Below are 19244 nucleotides of genomic sequence, written 5' to 3' on the forward strand. Positions count from 1 at the left end.
ATAGCCTATTGTATCTCGGTTCGCTAATTGCAATTGTGTTTTCAGGTGGCTTAGAATGGTGTAAAATTAATGTCGCAGCGAACAGAGGTACGTTAAATTAGATATTTGGTTATTTATCCTCCAGGAATATTTTGTCACTAACATTTTTTTAAGATTCTCTATGCAAGTTGGGGATAAAAACTGGTCTTATCCCGGATACAGCTTTTGATGCTTCTTCGCAGACAAGCACGTTTGATCCGAAATATGGAAGACTGGATCAGCAATTTATTCCGGGCGTTGCAAGAGGCTGCTGGGCCGCGGGTCAAAGTATAAACAATTTAAAACAAAATTGAAACAGTTCTATAGTCTGTTTTGTAATCATTTTTAAGCCATCGACAGACATTTTTACTGCAGCCACTGTGTGCCTTTTAATAGTGAGATACAGTGTTTTATTTGCTTTAAACTTTATTAGAAAAAAAGCAAAATTAGAATTAAATTTTGGTCACCCCAAAATACAACTATTGGAATCTTTAATTAGTTTCTTATTTTATAGTGGTTAAATAATTTGGTACATAGCTTGATCGTTTAAACACATTTGAGCTCAGGCTCAATAATATCTTATTCTTTTTGGCTATTTTAAATAGGTGACAAAACGCCTAAAATTCATTAGTTGGAATGCGCTCGCATTAGGGCAGTGGTTCTTAACCTTTTTTGCTTGCTGCACCCCTTTCAAATCACTAACCAATTTTCGCACCCCCTTTCAAATCACTAACCAATTTTCGCTCCCCCTTCTGTAATTGCTTAAATAGAATAGACCTAACCAACCTTAATGATTCAGCATCCCCGCACCCCCTAGGAACAGTTCTCGCACCCCTTGGGTGTGCGTGCACCCCAGGTTAAGAACCCCTGCATTAGGGCTACTAGCCAAATATGAAGATTGAAAGATTTCCTGTTTTTGTAAAAATGTTGTACAACATTTAGACTTTAGATTTGCTGACGAGTGCGTTTTGTCAGAACTGTTTATTTTATATCTGATTGAACAAGTAACTCTGCATTGACGCGCTCCATTGCATTTGTCAGATGTTGCTGGTCAATGGATTCAAGTCACTTTACAACAAGCTTCTACGATTACAGGGGTAATTACTCAAGGAAGAGACAATTACGACCAGTGGGTTACGCAGTTCACAGTCTCGTATTTGGGACCTTTTGATCAGGAGTGGAAATTTGTAAAAACATCGGATGGATCTACAGCTGTAAGGCAATATTCAATTGTGTGACGATAACAAATATTTTTAATGTATGTACCCGGCTACACCATATTCAATAACTTCTAAATTGTTTTCGCAAACCAAGCATTTTTTAATATTTTAATTGTATGAGAGTTACACTAGAAAAAAAAGCAAAATAAATAACCGGGCACTAAACTCTCCAACTATGTGTTTTCTTTAGCTTTCACTTATTTGGGTAAGCAGTATATAATGCAAAACAATGAACTTTGTTCCACAAGACATTACATGCATTTGTATTGCGGCAAACTTTTTAAATATTTTTCTGCAGACTTTTAGCGGAAACACGGATCGAGACAGTCACGTGACAAACATGTTCAACACACCAATTTACGCTATAAAGCTTCGCATCAATCCCACTTCTTGGTTTGGTCACATTTCTTTGCGGCACGAGTACCTTAGATGCTAAATGACTATTAAGATAACCTACCAAGCGTTCATTTTTTATCCATCTTTGTCACAATTACTTTTTAATTAATTGCGCCTGATCAAGCAATTCAGACTTTTTTTATTATAACAGACACAATTGGTAAGTTGTTTGAACACACTACCATATTTTTATGTATAAATCTGACTACAAAAAATTTATAACGATTTTGGTCACTTGATACTTGCAAATTTAATTATAAATTGGATTTGAATTCTAACTTAAAAAGATTGTAGCCCAACTTATTTAACCTATCTGTCCTTTTTAATGTTTATTTTTCTGCTTGCAAATGCCACAATATATCCTCATTGCAATCATCCGAGTGCTGTTGATGCATGCTGAATGAAAACAGGTTTTCTCTTTTGTATATTGAGATCAAAGGCGCATAAAGCGCATAACCAAATCCAAGTTTAAAAAGTATAGAACTATTACAAGGAAGTTATAAGACAGCTTCACATCCAAAGGTTTTCCATTGTCTGTCATAAAAAGGTTACTGATATTCTAAATGCGCATTACCCTATCATCAGGGAACCTACGTTTCGTGAGTAAATGTAAATAAATGTTGCCAAATTTTAAAAGAATGTTTGAAGAAAAGTTAAGAACAAATTAAAAAGCATTTCCTCATGTGCTGAACTTTGAATAAGAATCAAACTATTCTTGGCGCAACGCTATTTTGGCAAGTAGTGAGTTTAATAATCTTCATCAGGATTGAAACAGGAGGAAACAATTTTCTTTCAGACTACTTCATGTACGGCAACCTTTGGACAAAGCGTACCAATCTACTTGTTTCCAAAAATGACGATGACTTTAAACATCTCATAAATTTAGTATATGCTGACATAAATGTACATGTTTGCTGAAATGTAGCTACCATAATATTTTGATCAGTTTATTACGCATACGCCCTTTGCCGATCTTTAATCACAATGAAAAGTCAAGTGCTAAATTAAAAACGCATAAACATATTGGCAATCCTGAACTTATTGGCAATGTTGTGCATCGTGTCATCGGATTGTCATAAGTTAAGATTCCATTGTGCCAACTTGATGTAACTTATGACTCATTTTGGAAACGTAACAAATTTTCACAAAACTGTCGGTACAAAACACATAAATCGCTTGTTTCCAAGTAGGCTACTTTTATGTCATAAAAATTTAACAGTGGCGTTTTCAGACAGACTGTTTTTTGTTTTGGAACTGAAGGGGCTTTTTCGTGGTTATTTGCATTTTAAACTGAATAAATTTTATCTTTTACATGAACTTTTATGTATGCGTCGAATGTTGAATCGTGTAGTACACTTTACTTACCGGCGCCTCATTTCCTTTAAGTTTAATATCAAATATTGACTCATGTACTTTATCAATTATTCGCGCAATCATTTTTTTACTTGCTTCCTTGTTCGCGTGATTGCACGAACGAACTATGTGTCAGGGTTAAAGTAAAAAAAAAAAAACACCATTGCAACACCAGGAAGTACGAATGTCAAGGGTATATATAGAGTAAGACGTAGCATTCGGCTACACTGTTACGAGTAGTTTCTAAAACGTTGTTATTTAATTTTAGTCCACCGCTCGATGGGGACAGTTAACAAGCCGTCGACGAGTGTTAAATTGCAGACACCATACCACTTAGTTGTCCATAGTATCCGGGGTGATTCAGGAAACTTAAACAAAGTTTTAAAATGTAATTGCATTAAGTTAGAACTTTTCTCCTTGGTTGTTATTTAGCTGTTTTAAAGCAGGGACAATGATCAAAGTAATTGGCTTGCTTTTCGCATTGGCCATCGTCTGTCGTAAGTGAATGTTATGATCAAATATTACGATAGCTGTGACTTAAATAAATGTAATTGGAATTTACAGATGGTTGTGGATGTGGATGTGGTTGTTGTACTCAAATTTGTCCTACTGGAGGTATGAAAATAAAATTAAAACATATAATAATATTTGGTAAACAAAATATCCTTTTGCAGGCAGCAACGGTGGCTGTGAGGGCCCATCTGGAGGTTCGATTCATGCTTTATTAAAGTGAAACGTAAAAACCAAGTATAGGTGAATTTGGAATCTGTTTTGCAGGTTCCTGCTTGCTGGGTTTAAAGAATGGTTACATCCCAGACAGAGCTATCACATCTTCATCGTATTGGGACTCCGACAACCGCGAATCGTATCATCCAAAACACGGACGACTTGACGCTTCCTCGACATCAAACCATTTCGGCGTTTGGGCTAGCGGAAAAAGTAAATATATTTTCACAAAAACAAAACCTGATATTTATTACTGACTGTTATCGAATATAAGTTATTACTGACTGTTATCGAATATAAGTTACTGTAGACAGAGATCCTCCTTTAGGAAACAGACCGATTATCAGTAGTCTTTGCCAACGTTCATCATATCTTCGTGCTGTGTTTAGGTTGTTGTTACATTTAAGTTTATCTGCTGATTGACCACTCTGGCTGCAAATTGAGTTTTGGAATTGAACAACTTTTGTTTAAAAAAATGTGAAACAAACAAATAAATTGTAATTTACATGTATGTATTTTTTAAATCGCGAAAAAATTCTGGCATAGTTTTGAAATTTAATGAAACTTTAATGTAACTCTATTTGTAGATGTTGTTGGTGAATGGATACAAGTTAGTTTGGAAAAAGCAACAATTATCACTGGAGTAGTTACACAGGGAAGGCCGGGAAGTGACCAATGGGTTACAGAATATAAGATATCGTATAAAGGTCCTTATGACGAGATCTGGGTGCCGGTCATCAATTCTTCTGGACTTGTTGCGGTAAAAAACAGGATTTTGGTTATAGCTAGAAAACCATATCTGCACTAAATATTTGTGTTGCTTTATCCTAATGGGACCGATTTTTGTTGTTGCAATCGCTGTAAAAAGTCTTAAACCTAATGTCAAAGTTTATAGTATTTGGTTTACTTGCATAGTTTAGCTACAGACCTGCACATTATAACAACAACCATGAAAATTTTGTAACCGTTTTCTATATTCGTCCAGCATAGCAAATTTGCCCAAATGTTTTGTTATAACACGACTAAGCTTAATTAAATCCGAACCAAAAAAGTGTGGCCATTGCCTAAACCTCTATCATCACGTTTTAAGATCAAGGTCAAACAAAGGAAATTTCAATGTTTTTCAATGTTGGAATCGATTATAACGTTTTGTAGTTTCCATAATAGTGATTTGGACCCTCCAAATCACAACCTATCTTTTTTGGTCTTTTAAACAGAATTTGGATTTATTTGTTAGTAATTTTATGCATGTATTCCCGCATAGATAATTTTGAGCATTCATCCAATTTGGTATGGTCTACCTTTACTGGTACATCTTTTGAAACGCTTTGTAATTTAAACGCAGGTGTTCCCGGGAAACACCGACGCAGCAACTCATGTGACTAACAAGTTTTCTTTTCCGATCGTGGCCATTAAGCTTCGTCTTTTTCCAACCAAATTGCATAGACACATGTCGTTACGCCACGATTATCTGACCTGTTAGACATGCGTTATAATGCAAATACATATCTGAATGTACCTTATACAATTTGACAATATATTTACACTTTTGAAACCATGTACCCTTATGTAAAGCAGATTTTTTGGATTGTAAAATGATGCCTTTTTACAAACTTTGTGTTTCACGATTTATTTTGGTTTTGAGATTAAATGTTTTGTTAACAACGAATGCAATAATTTTATCACTACTTTTGTCTTGATTTGTTTAAGAGCTCATTTCCAATTCGTGTGTGTATCTTTATAACTGTAGCCTACTCTGTTAATAAAACATTTTACCCTGCACCATCAGGTGACATGCTTCTTGACACAAACAAAGAAGTAATAACTAACTTAGGGGACGTAAATGAAAAACACTTTCATTGGTTGGCACGGATGGTTGTTCAGTCGAAAATGTATTAGCGTTGTTAAATCTTTAAGGAATAGGAAATAGTCTTAGCCATTTGTATGCAATAAATGTAATAGGAGATTTACAAATTGAGTTGCCACTAAAATTAATTCTTTCATTCTCCTTTACGGTAGTCAAACTAAATTCAAGCAAATTATATAAAACAATTCGTCGAAGAAAAACTTGTTACTGATAAATGTCACCTTGTTGTCAAATTGCCAAGTTTGGCGGTCATAATTGGTATAACAAACTTGCTGAAGTTACTGCCTTCTATAGATTGACACATTTTTTTGATGTAACTACCTATCCAACCCTGAAATTCTACTTTATTAAAAAAAAAAATTACCAACACTTTCGTAATATCAACAACTGTACAGTTTAAAACAAATTCTCATTTCTTTGGGCTAAACGAACAAAATCAGGTAACAACATCACGAAATATTGTCACGAATGTCGTGAATGTGCATATCATGCATTCATGGATTAAAATATCACTACTCATATGTCAGACAGTGGTTCCGCAGGCGTTACATACCATTGCCAAACAAATTTCCAGTGGTTTGTAATAACACTCCCATAGCAGCATATTCTCTTTAGTCAAGGCCCCACAGTGACTATTAAATAGCTTGTAATAAGAATGCACGTTCTAAACTGAACTCTTTTCGTGTGGTTCATCGAACATTTACAGAAAAAAGTTAAGAATTCAAATAAGTTTTTGAAACATTTAACTATATGTTCGGTGTATTTTAATCAAGCAATTTAGAATTTAATGGCATCGGGTAAACAAAATGGGTCATGTCATGTGTTTCTTGCAAACCCCCTCAGAAGGCATTTGATTTATACGCGTTTTACATCGGAAACACTTCATACCGATTACTTCCTTTATTCTGTGGTCAGATTTTCACGATTTCAAGTTTTGCTGAAGAGAATGGCCTCTTTGTTGAAATATTTGAATTTCAAAACAAAGCTAATTTCGGCAAATTTTGATCCCATTGTAAACGTACAGTTTATTGAAGGAATATGGAAAGGACAACAATGTATGCTAATTGGAGGTTATGTCTGCATTTAACATTTAGTGTTAGTGCACCGTTAATTGTCATCTGTGTCAAGAGGTCGAATGTCTAACTTCATGCCATCTTAAAGGTTGCGACAAAATGTCCTCAATATCCATTTGTTTATGATGTACTAAATGCTTCACTAACATATTTGCAAAAATCCAAAGTAACAGCTAGTATCGTAACGCAACTGTTCTAAAACTTGTTATATAAATAATTCAAAATGCGAAACGTGCTCGTATATCGTGACTTACTCTAAATTCAAACGTGTATTCGTTTATAAAGCTGTAAAAATAACTCCGTAAAAAAAGAAACATATTTATTGCATAAAAGCACAAAAGATCAAATAAATAGAAAACCAAAAAGCAATCCCTACAAACATATAAAAACGTTTTTTTTTAACAACAAAATAACAAGCATTAGAAACACAAACACGGCCAAAAGCAAGGCAAGTTACCGAATATTAGTCAAAAAATCAATTCTTTAATCGTTTAAATTTTAGTTACGTGTTTTATTATCTCTTTCCTTCAAACGTTCTTGCGTGACCTCAAGTCGACGATTTCGCATGGAAATGAAGCAGAGCATTATGATTGCCACCAGAACCCAACCGCTTTGAAAAGCCAATACTCCAACGGTCTTTCCGACTTTAAATACAAGTCGGCCAGTTATGCCCAATACAAGCCCAATGATGGTAAGTATTCCTGTTAACCAGGTGTTGACAATCGTTTCATCAGTCGGATAAGTGAGCTGGGTTATCATTTCAAGAAGTATCACATTGGTGGCACCCGAAAAAAATCCAAACACTGCATTGCTGACAAATAAAGCATAAAAATTGTGGAAAACCACTGAAAAGGCGACTGCAACAGTGGACAGAAGGACGCAGTTTGTCCCGAAAATTGCAACTGCTTTGTAATTTTTGAATCTGTTTACAATTTTTCCAGCAGCTACTACGCCAAGGGTTCCACCAATGCTAAAGATTGCCATGATTATGCCACTTAAAAGATCGGGAATGATTTTCCAAATCATGGGCAACGTTTCTATCATCTCGGACAACAGAAGCGTTTCAATTAATGCAACTTGAAAGATAGTTCCAAATGCAATGCAGCACAGCACGTAAGAGCTGTTGGTAAATAAAAGTTTCGACTCTTTCAAAAAGTCATGAAACGTTTTACTGATATTTGAACTTTTGCACGCTTGTGCTAAAGTTGGTGGTGTTGGAGGTTTATCGGTCATAAAAATAAAGAAAAATATGGCAACAACTGCTGATACTGCTAAAAACGATCCGTACATAATGAGCAACATGCGCTGTCCCTTTCTCAGGTCACTGGAATTTAAAATAAGAGTTTGATTTTCTCCCTCCGTCTCCAGGAATAGCGGAGGTAAAGTGAATCCAAAAGCGTAGCCGATGTACATTCCCATCACGTTTAAAGAAATAGCCGTACCTACTTGGTTTTCAGGAAACCACAAGGCGGCAAATGTGGATGGAACACTGACCGCAACAGCTTCCCCAATTCCGCAAAGTGTTTGACCAACAATAGTTACAATTATCAAGGCTCGACTTGTCAGTGAAATAGTTACAAGCAAAAGGCCAACGGTTGAACAAACAGATGTGATCAGAATCAATATTTTTAATCCAATGTATCCCTTGTATATAAGCCACGCCAATGGAAAGAGGATAAACACAACGCCCATGTCATTGGCGATAGTTATCAAGTCGACTTGTGTGTGACTGGAGTTGAAAAATTGAACATAGAAGTCACTAATCTGACCAAAACTCGAAAAAGAAATTCCGGCAAAGAATTGCAGCAGAACAAGACAAAACAGAAAAGCCCATCTTCTTTTATACAAGGGAAAATTGTTGTCAGTTGGTATATATTGATATTCACTCATAACTAGGATCCTGTCCCGATTCTTTAAGCTTCTTGTATTTTATTTTAATCTTTTCATATAACTTAACGTTATAGCCTACAGAATGATATAGTGGTTACAAATGGCGATTACTATACAGTATACACCATCCAATAGATACACTGATTTGTATCATCCGATTTAATATGACCTAACCTAAAATAGGTTTGCTCATTATATCTACATAACAAAAAAATGAACAACAAAATGCAAACCTTAAACCAAACTGTTAAACTATTTTTAAAACTAGTCTGGTCCTTTCCCGTGGTTTTAAAGTAATCTATGTCCTATACAAAAAACCTGTGGACCGAAAAAGAACTGTTTCACATCGGTTACCTAGATACCAACATTCCTTTGAGGTGTATTCACCTATACTGCTTGACTGAGCTACTAAAATAGTCTGTTGTAGCATTTAGAAACTCTACGAAGGGATTCCAATCATTTCGTACGAATTAATTGCCATTTGCTTTAAATGTCAAAATAGTACTGACAAAACACGTTTGATGCGAAGGGGTTCGAACCCACCTTATTTGTGCATGCAAAACAATTCGTGGGCAGACAAAGGAGATAAACGAAACTTCTGGGCTACACATAATGAAAAGAACCAATTTTATGACGTTGTTTTGTGTATTTTCTGCCGCAGTTACTGCTGTTTCAAGCATCACAGTGAAAACTTACACAATTATTGTTGGTTTATTTGCGCTCTCTGTGTGTTTCGTTGCCAACCAGGTGGCGCTAGTAATCACATTTGAAACTTGAAATGAAATTATTACCAGGCCTTTTCAATGCCTTCGCACTTCCCAAAATGTTAACTGCTGAAGCTTCCGTTATGGGCCGCAGCAAAATGTGCAGTAAATTGTCCATGTGTACAGCTATGTGGTATATTCCGTTAGAATTAATTTTGAAAGGTGCCGGAAAATAAACTACAGCACTTTTACTTAATTCATAAAAACATCTCGCTATGTGCCAACTGCAAACAAAAAGTTGGTTTTTGATAGTAGTTTTCCCTATTTTACACGCTGTATTTAACTTTTGTGCTGGTACGCAAAAACTGCAAACGGAATTGCAGCCAGTGCACACGGTTAATTTCGACCTATAATGTTTCATCAGTGCAGCTGGTGACGAGAGATTGGCTGTACGGCATAAGTATGAACAAGATGAATTATTCTATACTTTTCATATGTTTTACTTCATTCCTGTTTAAACACTAGTTTTCTAAAGGGCCAGAGTTTTTCCTGCTATTCAAGCGCATTACCGTAACCAAATGTGTTTTGTACAATCTAACTCTACAATCTACTCATTGATTGAGCAAAGACATTCGTAGGTTCAGTTTTGTGACACCTGGACTTTTTAACGTTTACAGATCGATTAGGTTTATGTGGAAGTCGTTTTGCTTTACAAACCTCACAATCTTTTACGTCACGCCTATATGTACCGCGACGCAGTAAGCTACAAAAAAACTGCTGTTGCGCTAGATACGGGAAATTGACCGCGTATAAAATGTTAGCATGTTTCCGCAACGTGAGACATGCAGTCCACAACAAATTCAATGATGCTCTGCGACTTGAAACTTTGTCGGAACCTTGTTTAATGGAGCTTTAAGCTTTTGTTTGAGATCTGATCTGTTTGAGACTGTTTTATTCAGTAGACCAGTGATTTTCAACCGGTGTTCCGCGGAACACTAGTGTTCCGTGAAAGATCCTCAGGTGTTCCGCGAGAAATTTGCTGGTTTGAATATAGGATTCTAATGTTTTAGGCTTCTATGCTTTGACTAGCGTTTTATGTCGAACACCGGTCGAAAGTCACTGGTCGTGATGTGCAATTTAGCGGTTACCGCGATTTTGCGTTTTAGTGTCCCCCCTAGTTGTTTCATTGCATCAAAATTTCGTTTGGTGTTCCGCAAAATTATTTTAATGCATTAAGTGTTCCGTGGCTTAAGAAAGGTTGAAAAACACTGCAGTAGACGACAGACAAGAACTTTTATTCTGCAAAACCGGTCTGTAAAACTTTACCTTTCATGTTTAGTCAAGTTGGTTAGGTCAAAAATTATAGTTGGTTATCAATTTGCACTTTAACCCCGCAGTGGTTGCCTTAAACCATGGTTAATGCTGAAGCTTTGAACGAGATACGGGATTACTGCACATCGGCAAATGTGATAGCTCAAAATATTGTAACGGACAGATTCGCTTGCATCTAATGCAGAATCTCAATATCGTAAATTTTTATACGTTCACAAAAATGCGTTTATTTCCTTGTGTATGTATCTGCGTTATTCTCAACTTTATCATGTGGTTTAGCGACCCTAATAGCCTTTATCTTAAATGGCTGGTGCAAGAAAGCAGCAATATGTTAGGTTATCGATATGGTTTTGGTGGCAGCAGTTTAAGTTGGGACCTTACAAAATGCAATAGCAATAGGGAAAATTGGCACCATCGTGCCAAGCTGGGGTCAATAACAATTACGCCCCCCTAAGGTTTAAAATCACGTTTTCACCACTATGCCACGGATCGGGAAAAATACTGTCAATTTTACGGCCCATAGCACCCGTTAATGGCGTGTAGCCAAGTTTTGTCGAATTGTGATGTTTACGTATAATTACTATAGAGCTTTGGTATTTAAAAAAGGGGGTATGGAGACATTTTCATAAAGTTCAAAGTGTACAGTTTTATTTGAACTAAAGCCCAAAACCGGCCAGAAATAAAGCTCTGAGTTGAGTTGGTTTGGGTTGCGGATGAAACAGTATTCGAGCACGTTACATATACTTCCTCAGCTGTATGCGAATGTCACTTACATAACTTCCAGGAACAGTTGATTTTGTAGTTGGGCGTTGGCAGTAGTCGGTGAAACCAGCAACTCGATACGTGCCACAAACCCAGACCTAGGGTCGAGTGCAGATACCTGGATTACCGCCAAGTCTCGGATGATTTACTTCGCGGTATGTTTATCCCTGTGTAAAAACTCGACTTAGCTACTGATCTAATGGTGATGCGAGTTTCTCCACACCGCTGAGCTAGAGCTCACGATCTGGAGATCGGCAGACCCTTATTAGCGCAAAGTCGTAAATAAAGATGGTCTGTTTGCTTTTTGAAAAACAAGCAAAAGCAGCACAACACCAGTGGCGAAACCATCAAAACAGAACTAACTTAAGCTGCAGACAGTGCACACTGTTTCGACCTATAAGGTCTCATCAGTGCAGCTGGTGACGAGAGATCGGCCGCATTGGCTAGTGTAGCCATGAAACGGCACTCCAGTTTGTGGTGAGCAACAGGGTACAACCCCATACATCACCCAGTCTGTGCGATGCCACAACTGGGCATACAGCACAAATGAAACTGGCTCACAGTGGCCAAGCAACTGCTTGGGAACCACAGTGAAGTCGGCTCGGTGTCACAGTATCAATGTAAAAGCACAGAACTAACTTAGTTTGGTAAAAATTAGTATTTTGTTTATTTAGGAAATATATATTAGTTTAGAGGTGCGCTAAAGACAGACGTGTTCAAAACCCAACCAACAGGAGTTTGAATTATTGTCCACTGATCTTCAGCAGATTAATTTCGGTTGATTCAAATAGTCACGTGACCAACGATGGATGAAAGAGATTTGTCTCTGAGTCTGAGTGAAGTAAAAGAAGAGGAAACTGGCATAAGGGCATCGGAGAAAGAAAGGATAAGAGATCGGCCGACGTGGAGGAAATCTCTGGACTTTTTAGTTTCGGCGATTGGGTTGAACGTTGGACTGGCTAATGTATGGAGGTTTCCATATTTGTGTTTCAAAAATGGAGGAGGTAGGCAAATGTGCTAGATTTCAAATGGGCAGTAGTTCTCAACCTTTAACTAACCGCGTACCACCTAACTTTTTTTCTATTGTTGCCTCCCACCTAAACCCTGTTTGATTGGGCAGAAAGTTACTCAAGTACTACCGTAAAAGTACTACCTATGGCAGAAAGTTACTCAAGTACTACCGTAAAAGCTCCTGCGTATCGTCATCAGTGACTAGTGATATGCGTACCACAGGTTGAGAAACGCCGGTCTAGATGTTGATTATTTTTTCTCATAATCTACTACCATGTAGAAATCGTAGGAATTTTTTTTCGCAGGAGCATTTCTCATTCCCTACCTTCTCTTCACTATCCTGATTGCAATTCCAGGCCACGTACTTGATATCTCTATGGGCCAAAGATTCAGGCAGGGACTCGTTAAGAGCTGGAACATTTCTCCCATAATGAAAGGTCGACATTTTAATCAATGATTTATTAGAGTTGTAACCAGCTGTTTAGTTATGATGGATATGGATTTAAAAGTGGCCTGTTTTAAAAACAAAACTACCGAAGAGTTTGTACACAGGGAATATGTGCATGGCATTTCAAAAAACATTTCCTTCATGCAAGATTTGGCAATTTCGTTTTATTCACGTTGTTTTACTGCTATTTTAAAACAGTCCTTTTTATCACTTCGTGACTCTGAAATTTTCCAATGTCAAGATACTAAATGCAAGTGTGTTAGTTTATCGTTTTGTTTTAATAGTTTTAATAGTTTAAATATTGATTAAGAGTAATACGAAAAATATCTTTGAAGATAAGAATGATTCGCCTTCACTGAAATGGATAAATTGTTTCTAGGCAATGTAGCTTTGTTAACTTTATCTTATATTACAGGGTTAATTGCATTAAACAGAATGTTAAACCTTATTGTTTTTCACAGGCATGGCATTCGCACAAATCATGCTGATTTTCCAATTTTCGATCTCCTACCCCATAATTTTAGTATGGGCTGTCAAGTATACAGTGGCGAGTTTTTCGACCAATTTGCCTTGGTCCACTTGTCACAACGATTGGAACACTGCCAACTGTGTCACGCCGGACGATGTGAAATTAAACGGCACACAGTTGCTTGGCAACGGAACGGGAGGAAATTTAAGCGGGAAAGTGTCGGCGGTCACAGAATTTTGGAAGTTAGTGGTCTTTTTACTTCCTGGAGAAAGTTATTTTTCGTTAATTAATAAATATTAGTTCAGATGAACATAAATTCAATGCTGGGATCAGCCCTTGGCCCATGTAGTCCAATTGGCATAGGGCGAGTTTCTGCCATTCGTTGGAATGCTCAGTGACCGGCTAACTCGGTATAGCGTCTTGAATAGGCGTGACGTAATATGAGATAAATATTATTTACACATTTGATAATTTTAAAAGCGAAATATATAACATTATTACGTCAATCTTCTGTGCCATACCGCAACATTAGAAAAGGATTTTTTTAAATTGTTTTGATTTGCAATCACGGTCTTGCGTCTTTCTAGCCTTCAAGTTCTTCAGAAATCCGCCGGTATCGAGCAAATGGGAAGTTTGGTTCCCGATCTGAGTGTTTATCTTCTTATTATATGGATCGGACTCTACTTTTGCACATTCAAGGGCATTGGCTGGTCTTCGAAGGTAAATTTGGAATATTATTGCCTTCATATGACAAAAAATTTTCGTTTACGTCATAATGCAGATTGTCTACGTCACAGCGACTCTCCCTTTTCTTTTTATTTTGGTCATCCTCATACGCAGTTTGTTGCTGGAAGGCGCTGGTGAAGGGATCAAGTTTTTCTTGATTCCTGATCCAATAAAGTTGTTGGACCCTTCGGTAAGTTTTTTAAACATGGCTTACATTTGAATCTCCACCACTTAACAACAAATAATCGTTGAATTACCGAAGAAAATCACAAATTAAAATTAACATAAAATTTTGCATTGTGCATCAACAGCAAAATGTACATAAATGGCAAACCTTATTCAAATAGAATCTTTGCAGGTTTGGGTCAGTGCTGGGTCTCAGGTTTTATTCACAAACGGTGTGGCTTCTGGCGTTCTTGTCACGCTCAGCACATTCAACGACTATCACCACGACCTATGGAGGTAACGAGACTTTTTGTAGCACTACGTTGTAACATCAGTAAGGTTATTTAAAAAAACTTGCAATAACATATGTTGCAATTAATTTTGGTTAATTAATCAAACAGCTTTTGTAATTTTCTCGGCAAAACATGTTGATTTTGCACAAGAATACTAGTAATTTAAACTTAAAGACAAAATGGCAAAATCTGTTGCTTGGTATATGAAGACTAGTTTTATTTGAATAAGATTTCTGAATTGTTACTCAGAGATGCTTTTCACATTGTGGCAGCAAATCTTGTCGCAAGTTTTACAGGAGGATTTGCGGTGTTTTCCACACTAGGATTCATGGCCAACTACCAGGTACTATAATTTTTACACTGAGAATTGCAGTAAAGTCTATTACCAACTTTTTGAATCTTTTGAACTTTTAAATGATATACAGCTTTTAAGTGTGAGTTCTTTCTTGGTTCGTTGTTAGAAGGTATTAGAAGGTGTAAGGTACAAAATTGAAGTAGGCGTCACACATCGTAGGTTTATTTATTCTTTTTTAGGTTTGATATTATTAATCCTTTTGAAAACAATTTTAAGCAGCAAAACCTTTAAATGTTAAAACTTTTTGTTAAAACAAGATCAGTCAGTTCTTGGGACCATGAAAAATATACTTTCATGTTTGGCATAACTAGTTCCATATTCAAGAATATATGTAAAAACAGAGATCGTCGATTTAACCCTAAGTTTTTAAATCCTTTGAATGAAATGTTGTTTTTGTGTAAGTTTTGTTAAAAGGTGCCTCATTACATTTAAAGAATAAAACGTTAGATGAAGTCGCCACTTCCGGCCCGGGCTTGGCCTTCATAGTTTACCCGGAAATCCTTTCACTTCTACCAGCTCCACAACTCTGGTCAGTTCTGTTCTTTCTTATGGTTCTTTTCCTTGGATACGACACACAGGTGGATTTTTTTGCGTTTTTCAAGATTGGTTGCATGTGATATCCGATTGTCATAGGTTTTTGTAAAGCTCCATAACTCATGGTTATGAAAGAAGTTATGTAGTACTGAGGCTAGGTACGAAAGTTAGAAGATTGTTAACTATTTTTTGCTAATTGAACGGCAAAATACTCATCTTAAATTGATTAGATTGTTTGCATGTTGGCCCACATTTCGTTTTAGCTTAGCTTTAACAGAATTGTTTTTGTGTTTAGTTTGTTTGCTTGGAAGCATTGATGGCGACAATCATGGATAATTGTCGCATGTTGAGACGATATAGATATGGCAGGGAAATATCACAGGCGATACTCTTTACTTTTTTCATCCTACTCGGCCTTCCAATGGTCACACAGGTTGGTTTTATTCAAGTGTACGATTTGTTAAACTTTCAACCAACAGTGTCACACTTCAATCATCTATAAATTAATTAATCTCACTTTGGGTGGTTTCAAGCACTTTGTGTTAAAGGAACGACGAAGCAGTTATTTTGGACTAACCATTTTGTAGTTTTATGCCAATTGGTTTACGGTATATTGAAGAGACTAAATACGCGGGAGAAATGTAGCATGCCTTTAGCTGCGCCATTGATCTCGTAACGCGTTTTTCACATTACAATGGATTTTATCTGCTTTCTATCGAGGCACCAATAGCCATCACGGAAAATTCGCATTATGTCTCATACTTCATAAAATTCTGTATTGCAATCTTCACCAATTCTATTTATGCACAAAATAGCATATGACTGAAACGTCATTCAGTGTATTAATGTTTACATAAAATGTGGTTTCAAGATTCTATTTGAATAAGGAAATTATGATACAATTTTGCTCGAATTATATATTTCAACGTTTTGCAACAACAGGCTATGTTTCTTAGAGATGTGGTTCCATTTTCAGCAACCTATGATGTTAATGTAAATTTTGTTTCTACCCTTCAGGGAGGTGTTTACATCTTTGAACTGCATAGCTCTTACGGTGTTGCGGGTTGGTGCTGGCTTGTAATGGTTATGTGTCAGTGTGTGGCCGCCTCGTGGTTCTATGGATTCGACAGATATTGGGAGGATTTGGTAAAGATGATTGGCGAGAGAAGAGGGAAGATGTGGATAAAAATATCATGGAAGTTCATCTCACCTTTAACTTGCGGGGTTAGTTGTTTAAAAATTGTGAAGTGCATCTGCCCTAACCAAATTTCCAAGAGAAAGCGGCACGTTGTAGTTTCTGAATCCTGTTTTGTATTTTTCTTTTGTTTTGGCTTACAAATTCTCAATTGATACGATCTGGTTTCGTCAGATTGTTACACAGTCAGCTTGAAGACTTGAATTTTATGACTCTTTTTACCTGTGGTGTGATTCAATTTTTTTGTCAGGCGGTTCTATCACAAAAGTCATATTTTTCAGCCGGTTCTGTTACAAAAAGTCCATTGACAGTAACCAGTAATGCCAACCGGTTCGCTGATCTCATAAAATTTCGTGAGACAGTTCTATAGAACCGGTGCGAACCGGCTGAATCCCACCACTGCTTTTTACCCATTGACTTAACAAAGGACCATTTATAATTCTCACACTTTTGTACCTATTACATATTTTAGTTCTACTAACTATATTGATTCTTACTTTTAAATTGTGTTGAATCACTTTGGCTTAACAGTAATGTTTAATATCAGTTTGACGAATATATATACTGCTTACACAAGCTTTCAAAGCAGTGGTTCCCAACGAGAGAAAAAAAAACCCGTGAACGACAAAGGGCAATTTTCAGTTCTCGGACTGTCGCCTGATTGTCGAAAAATACAATAAAAAACAAAAACAAATCCAAGAGAGTTGATAATTTGGTATTTTGCAAACAGACGATGGCAATCTACCTAATGGCAAACATCAAGCGTCCAACTTATGATGACTATACATACCCTGTATGGGCTGAATGTATTGGACATCTCACAAGTCTCAGTTCAATTGCGTTTATACCTGGTTACGCAATCTACAAACTTGTGAAAACTTGGAGAAACGGTGGAAATATTAAACAGGTTTGTACCAGAAGTCCAGGCAAAAAGTTCATGTTACCTTTATCACTATATACCTGGCCTATAAGATTTGAAATTAATCATAATAATAATAATAATTTTGAAATAAAAGATATGAGTTTTTCTGACATTTTCGTTGCCCCTCTAGGCGTGATTTAAGATATGAACGTGTCGCTATCGTAAAATTCGCCTTAACATGTACTGTTCACATCTGTTTGTTTTTCGTAAAGTATGATTTTCTTGTAATATATATCGCTATCGTTTCACAGTTGTTCCTTGAGGCTAAACGCAAACTAGGAAATATTTGTACCAGCCACTATAAAATATTTCGCCCTACCTAGATCACAAAGCATTTTACCGGAAAATTTTTATAGGGACAAAATTAACATTTTCCTACCCTTGTTATATTCACATGTGAGGTTGTCTGAGTGCCATCATTGTCAGTTTTTTTCCTAGTTTTCGACCAAAATGTTTGTGTGTGTTTGATTTAGTTACTGGCTGCGCAGAAGGTAGACGAAGAACCAACATCCGGGTTACCAACCGCATCTGCACCTGACAACCAAGAAACGCTACTTTGACCTCAATCTGACCTTCAGTTTGATCAACTATACTGGATTACTATTACCTGAATGTTACTCTTTACATAGTTTCTGAGAACGAAAAAAGCTTTAATTTTCAATTAAATGAAAGCACAAAGCTAATTACCATTAGGCCTAGTTTAGCCGTTTGCACTCAAAAAATAAGTATTTGTTCAAATTTGCTTCTGCAGAATTTTTGGACTTTTGCAGAATCTTTAACAAAGATATTTGATGGCAACAATCTTTGATATAATGTGTTGAAATGACTAAATTTTTTTTCCAAGTACCCTCCAAAACTGTTACATCATGGTCTTTTTACATGCGAAAAATGATTTCCGCACTGAACAATACATCGATATTGTAATAAATGTTATCGCAGTCGCAGTTGGCGAAACATCAAGGAAACATATTTCAGCATTGCTTTCGCTGGTTTCACAGGAACATAAATTTGTCAATGAATATATATATGACGCCTTATGTTTTGTCGCATGTTTTTTGTAAGATACGTTAAATATTCTATTGTCAATAATAAAAAGCATGTTATTTTGGCTCCTTGGGACAGAGAAAGCACACAATCTAAATACTCATTTTTAAAGTTGTAATTTTTTTCTCTTTTTTAACACATTGTATTATAGACAGGAGACGACAAAAATTACTTTCGCCGTTTTACTATCGGTCGTCACTATGTTAAGGCGGGGCGGGGCCTCCACATTATAAGAAAAGATATACAAGAAAATATTACAGTCATGTTCTTAAAAAATCACATGAAACTTGGTGAAATGTACTAATTCTCTATTTACGGGGTTTGAATCCAGGCGCTCTCGGTGAAGAATACTATCAAGGTTTTTCTTTGTACGTGGGTCAGGCGCTACTATCAAGGATTTTCTCTGTATGTGGGTATGTGGGTCAGGCGCGACCATTCGGCCAAGATCTTATTAGTGATTTTAAGCAACTCTTGCCTAATACCGCCACCATGTGGAGTTTTCAGTAAATATTGTTGAGTTTGTCTTTGGTGACATGGATTGTATGTGGTGGAAAAAAATAACATAGTTTATGTAGATTTTTTTAAAATGCCTTTCCTTGACTTGACTGCTTTTGACAAGATTTTTTTACGACAATAACGCAGTCCCATTCTTAACGCAGTTTGACTTACGGAGTGTCAAATTTATCAAACAGGAAACACTTGAGTAAAACAGACTACAAAAGCTTCTCATTTATTAAAGTC

The 19244-nt window shown here is 36.5% G+C and overlaps 3 protein-coding genes across 3 annotated transcripts; 2 read left to right on the forward strand and 1 right to left on the reverse strand.

Moving 5' to 3' along the window:
- Positions 1–3231: 3231 nt before the first annotated feature.
- LOC145224529 (lactadherin-like) lies at positions 3232–5495 on the forward strand. Its single transcript, XM_080091049.1, has 6 exons — positions 3232–3484; positions 3552–3602; positions 3662–3694; positions 3765–3926; positions 4301–4473; positions 5059–5495. Exons 1-6 carry the CDS (start codon positions 3439–3441, stop codon positions 5194–5196), a joined length of 603 nt encoding a protein of 200 aa, XP_079947175.1. The 5' UTR covers positions 3232–3438; the 3' UTR covers positions 5197–5495.
- Positions 5496–7151: 1656 nt separating this feature from the next.
- Positions 7152–8543, reverse strand: LOC145222680 (choline/ethanolamine transporter flvcr2a-like). The gene has a single exon (XM_080088858.1). The coding sequence runs from the start codon at positions 8541–8543 to the stop codon at positions 7152–7154; it is 1392 nt and encodes a 463-aa protein (XP_079944984.1).
- Positions 8544–12146: 3603 nt separating this feature from the next.
- Positions 12147–18019, forward strand: LOC145222681 (sodium- and chloride-dependent GABA transporter 3-like). Its single transcript, XM_080088859.1, has 11 exons — positions 12147–12345; positions 13262–13511; positions 13857–13989; positions 14051–14185; positions 14354–14457; positions 14703–14796; positions 15243–15386; positions 15638–15775; positions 16360–16566; positions 17268–17444; positions 17933–18019. The coding sequence occupies exons 1-11, from the start codon at positions 12147–12149 to the stop codon at positions 18017–18019; spliced, it is 1668 nt and encodes a 555-aa protein (XP_079944985.1).
- Positions 18020–19244: the final 1225 nt, after the last annotated feature.

The sequence above is a fragment of the Phallusia mammillata genome, chromosome 4, assembly GCF_965637545.1.
Source record: "Phallusia mammillata chromosome 4, kaPhaMamm4.hap1.1, whole genome shotgun sequence".
Taxonomy (NCBI): Eukaryota; Metazoa; Chordata; class Ascidiacea; order Phlebobranchia; family Ascidiidae; genus Phallusia; species Phallusia mammillata.

Coding starts and splice junctions, on each gene's coding strand:
- LOC145222680 (XM_080088858.1), bottom strand. CDS start 8,543: ATGAGTGAATATCAATATATACCAACTGACAACAATTTTCCCTTGTAT.
- LOC145222681 (XM_080088859.1), top strand. CDS start 12,147: ATGGATGAAAGAGATTTGTCTCTGAGTCTGAGTGAAGTAAAAGAAGAG. Junction 13,990..14,050: donor GCATTGGCTGGTCTTCGAAG/GTAAATTTGGAA, acceptor GTCATAATGCAG/ATTGTCTACGTCACAGCGAC. Junction 16,567..17,267: donor TCTCACCTTTAACTTGCGGG/GTTAGTTGTTTA, acceptor TTTTGCAAACAG/ACGATGGCAATCTACCTAAT.
- LOC145224529 (XM_080091049.1), top strand. CDS start 3,439: ATGATCAAAGTAATTGGCTTGCTTTTCGCATTGGCCATCGTCTGTC. Junction 3,603..3,661: donor TCAAATTTGTCCTACTGGAG/GTATGAAAATAA, acceptor ATCCTTTTGCAG/GCAGCAACGGTGGCTGTGAG. Junction 3,695..3,764: donor CTGTGAGGGCCCATCTGGAG/GTTCGATTCATG, acceptor TCTGTTTTGCAG/GTTCCTGCTTGCTGGGTTTA.